The 4,512-nt window shown below is 29.4% G+C and overlaps 1 protein-coding gene across 1 annotated transcript; it reads right to left on the reverse strand.

Annotated features, from left to right (window-relative positions):
• Positions 1 to 3,062: 3,062 nt before the first annotated feature.
• LOC126897990 (SAGA-associated factor 11 homolog) lies at positions 3,063 to 3,665 on the reverse strand. Its single transcript, XM_050671940.1, has one exon. It carries the CDS (start codon positions 3,663 to 3,665, stop codon positions 3,063 to 3,065), a length of 603 nt encoding a protein of 200 aa, XP_050527897.1.
• Between the last annotated feature and the right edge of the window lie 847 nt (positions 3,666 to 4,512).

The following is a 4,512-nucleotide window of genomic DNA, read 5'->3' on the forward strand; positions in this document are numbered from 1 at the left end:
TTGGCTTTATTTAATGCTGTTGATGTAGTATCTAGTGTAGGAATAGTTTTGGTGTGGTAGAAAAAGTATACACGTTTTTTAATACATCAAAACGTCAAATTATTTTGAAAAATCAAATTCAAATTTTAGTTTCTGATATTAACAAAACTAAATTAGTTCAGCTATGTCCAACTAGATGGGTTGAACGATACGATTTAATAATAGTATTCAATCAACTTTTATTACCTGTAGTGGCTGCGTTAGAAGAAATTCAATTGTGGAACTATAAGGACTCATCATCTGGTGCATTTTTACTTTTAAATAGTATTCGCCAATCTACATTTATAATTTCATCACTTTATTCAGAGAAATTATTTGCTTATACTTTACCAATTATTAAAATACTTCAAAAGACAGATATAGATCTTTCTACTACAGTTAACCAAGTAGGAAGTGTAGTGTCTATTCTCCATCGGCTTAGAAGTAACGCTGAAAATGAATTTAAGCTTTTATTTCTAGAAGCACAACAAATTGCCTCTAATTTAGACTTTACTCTATTATTATTTATACCTATACTAACAAAACACCAAACTAAACGATGTAATGCACCATCAGAAAATATTGAAGAATATTAAAGACGTTCAATTTTTATTCCATGGATTGATTAATTTCTTAATAGTCTTTCTGATCAATTTTTAAAACACAAAAATCTTCTCACACGTTTTAATTATCTTTTACCTATCGGATATAATCCAACCAATGAACAAATTTCAAGTTTTGAAAATCTTTTCGAATTTTATGAAGAAGTTATGCAACAAAATATTTTTTCAGTCGCAAAGGTCAAATTCGAATTGTGGTACGAAAAATTCAATAATGGTTGCTATACTTTACCGCTAAACGCAATCGATGGTTTAAATTTATGTAATCAAAAAATATTTGAACCAGTATTTATACTTTTGAAAATATTTGCAACGTTACCAGTAAGTACAAGTACGACTGAGAGATCATTTTCCACACTTCGGCGAATCAAAACCCACCTCAAAAATACTATGGGACAGTCAGAATTAAATGGACTGGCAAATCTTCACATACATCGAGAAATACAAATTAAAGAATCCGAAGTATTAGCAGTTCTATCTGAAACGGGACTCAGAAAAATAAGTTTTAAATTAATATTTATTTTATTGAAAATATTAAATACAGCATACCATGTAAGTTGTGGTAGTAATAATAATAATAATAATAATGTTTAAAAATGAGTAGTAATTGCTTTCTATTGTGTATAAGGAAAATGGTTAAGTCCCTCCCAAACAAAAATCCTGGGTGCGCGCTTGCGCCGAACAACAACTGATATAATATGATTTTATAATAACTGATATAAAGTGATCTGACTAAATAAACAACTTATCAGATATGTTAACAAATCTAATATATACTCTGCCTAGGTATAAAAAAAATTGAATGAAGTACATTTGATCAGTAAGTTGATTATTAAACATAAGTTCAAAAAAATAAATATGTATTTAATTCTTGTTCTATTATATAATAAGATGACTTGTTTTCTTTCTTTCTTTTTAGCGTGTAATTCTTATACGTTTGTCATATCATCTCATACATCAATATTATTAAGTAATTAAGACTGAAACATGTGACAAGAATAATAAATTATGTATGAAAGAATGAAAAATACGTCGGAATATTGTATAATGACCAAGTTTAGTACAACCTTAAACGGAGGATGTATAACCCAAGAATATAAAAACTTACCTACTACATATCAAAGTCATCTTTTTATCTAAATAACTTTTTGTTTTATATAGTACCTATTGTAAAAATAAATTATGTTAGCTAATAAACTAACTTAATGTCATATTATACCATTAAATAGTCAATTAAGTCGAATTATAATTGTCGAATAAGTCAAGATAAAAAAATGTATTATAGAATAAACTCATGGAAATACGTTAAGTATTGTAGAATAAACGTATTAGCCATTTGAAATTGGTATTGAAAATAATCACTAAGTTTTACAGTGACTATAAATGAGGTTATAAAAATAACTTTTAAACCTCAAATAAACGATTTAATTTATTTTGTAGATACATAATTCTTTTGTTGTGTTAATAATTGGCAAAGGTGTTTAAGATTTTATTAGTAAATCAACTGTAAACGAAAAGTTACTGCATTTCTTTAAAAACTTTAGATATAATCACACTACAATTATAGTATCTAAATAAGTTAGTAGTAATTAGATTATTTGAAAATTGTCTTAGATTATAAGTTTGTATTGTCTTTTTAATACATTTACTATTATATCTACATAATAAATTTGAACATTTGAAAATTGTTTTATATAAAGGTTCAAAATTAATTATTAACTATACGTAATCATCAGATTGTTAAATTATCGATGAAATCATGTGGTCACTAAGCTCATATCAGTCAAAAATTAATCTTACTATTGAAACTCATGTTGTTACACTCAAGTCCACTAGACGAGAGAAAACGGTTATTATTTACAATTATTTTTGTGAGATAAACAAATTATTTATCATATAATTATAAAAATCGGTTGTTACTCAATATGTTCGTTACAACATATTAATCTAATTCTTACTCAATATGTCGAGTTTTTACAACAACTAAATGAAATATTTTTAAACCTCAAGTTGTCTCTCGTCGAATGAATTACAGAATATTTAATAGTTTATTATCACGTAATACGCTAAAGTATAAATATAATAAAAAAAATCTAATTATTAACATTTAACCTTAACATGTAATATTGAATTGATTCCAATTAAACGTTGATCTTATTTATACAACACAAAATGTGTACTGAATGTGATGGTTATGATAAAATATATTACCTCAAAATTGGTTTGCAAAGTTGTCAAATTTACCATTTTGGACTTATCAGCTTCGTCGACTTGGTCATTATTGTTATCTAAAATCGAGTCGAAAAAAATCATTGAGAAGTAATAAAAATCGACGGAGGTGACAAAAGACGACCGCATTGACCATGTGGAAAAATTGATGTGAAATAGCAATGACACGGCGGCATCACGACGTCCCGTCTGCATTCACGACAAGTTACCGGTTTTTAATCCTTTGAACTTGGCTTTTTTTGTTTTGTTATTGCGCTTTTTCGTCGGCGTTCGTTCTTCTTCGCTCTCTTGGTCGTTTTTCGTCTCGTCCACGCCCGTCTTGAAACCATCTTGAATCCTCTGCCGGGCTATCCGCGAACTGTTTCTAGCGCTCAGCGAATAATTGTTTTTGTGCGGGTTCATGCACTGGGCTAGATGCTTGGATAGCCACGGGCATTTAACCACGGCCGAACACTTTGGACATTCGATGTCCTGGTTGATCTTATTGATATTCAACTCGTCGGCCATCCGTGTCAGCGTTTCGTCCCGCGCGTGTTTACCACCACCACCTATGTTGTAGCCGGAAGTCTTGTTGAACAACGACGAACACACCGCCACGTCCTTTGGATCGTACGTGTTCACATTGAGTTCCATGTGAAATTGAAATATGGCTTCACAAATGAGCTCTTCGAAAAATAAGTCTACAGCTCGCGTTACTTTAGACGGGAACCGTTTCAACGCGTTTCTTTTGGCCAGCCTTAGTTTTCTGGTGTCTTCGTCCATATATTCATCGTCTAGATCGATCTGAACCACGTCCATTTCAATTTAACGCGCATTTACCACAGAGCCTTTGTAACCTCAAAACAAAGTAGCACAATCTGCAAAACAAACAACGCGACACGTTAAAAAAAACAAATCCAATCCAATTGCCTTTTATGAAGAAAAGAAGAGGTGTGTTTAAAATAAAATCACATAATAATATCCTATAAATACGAGATTATTCTTTCTGCAAAAAGATTTGTGAAACTTCAAAACAGTTATATAATATTTCAATAATTAACAATCGACTTGAATAAGATCATTTTATACATTAAAATATAATAAAATTTCAATGCCATTTTTCGAAAATAATAAATTACATATCACACATGTAATTATGAAAAGAATAATGAACAATAGTAAAATATATTAACCAAATTGTAAAAAATTAATCTAATAACAACACAAATGCTCTGTAACAGTATATTCTTGAAAGTATTTCACAATAATTATTAATAATTTTTATTCTTTTGAAAATTTATACTGAAAAATTATACCTCTGAAATATAAAATTCCATAGCGAAAAGATTACATAGTCACAAATCTTTGCTTCTAGGACCAAATAAATGATCGTACATAAATTGCATTAGAAATAGCTAAGATGTTAAATTCTTGGTGAATTCGATAATATATACTCGAAAGTTCTAAAAGCCTTCACGTTGCTGTCAAAAAAGGCCGTTTCATTGATTTCATATTGTACAATTGAAAAAAAAATATTTTTTAAAGAAAATCCGAAAGTCTATTGAATTGCGATGCACTTCAATCACTATCTACATTCATATGGTCACATTGCGTCTAGTATAAATTATGAACTGGATCGAGAACATTAGCTACTCTACTACCTATC

The sequence above is a fragment of the Daktulosphaira vitifoliae genome, unplaced genomic scaffold (genome assembly GCF_025091365.1).
Source record: "Daktulosphaira vitifoliae isolate Bord-2020 unplaced genomic scaffold, ASM2509136v1 Scaffold_2, whole genome shotgun sequence".
Lineage (NCBI taxonomy): Eukaryota > Metazoa > Arthropoda > Insecta > Hemiptera > Phylloxeridae > Daktulosphaira > Daktulosphaira vitifoliae.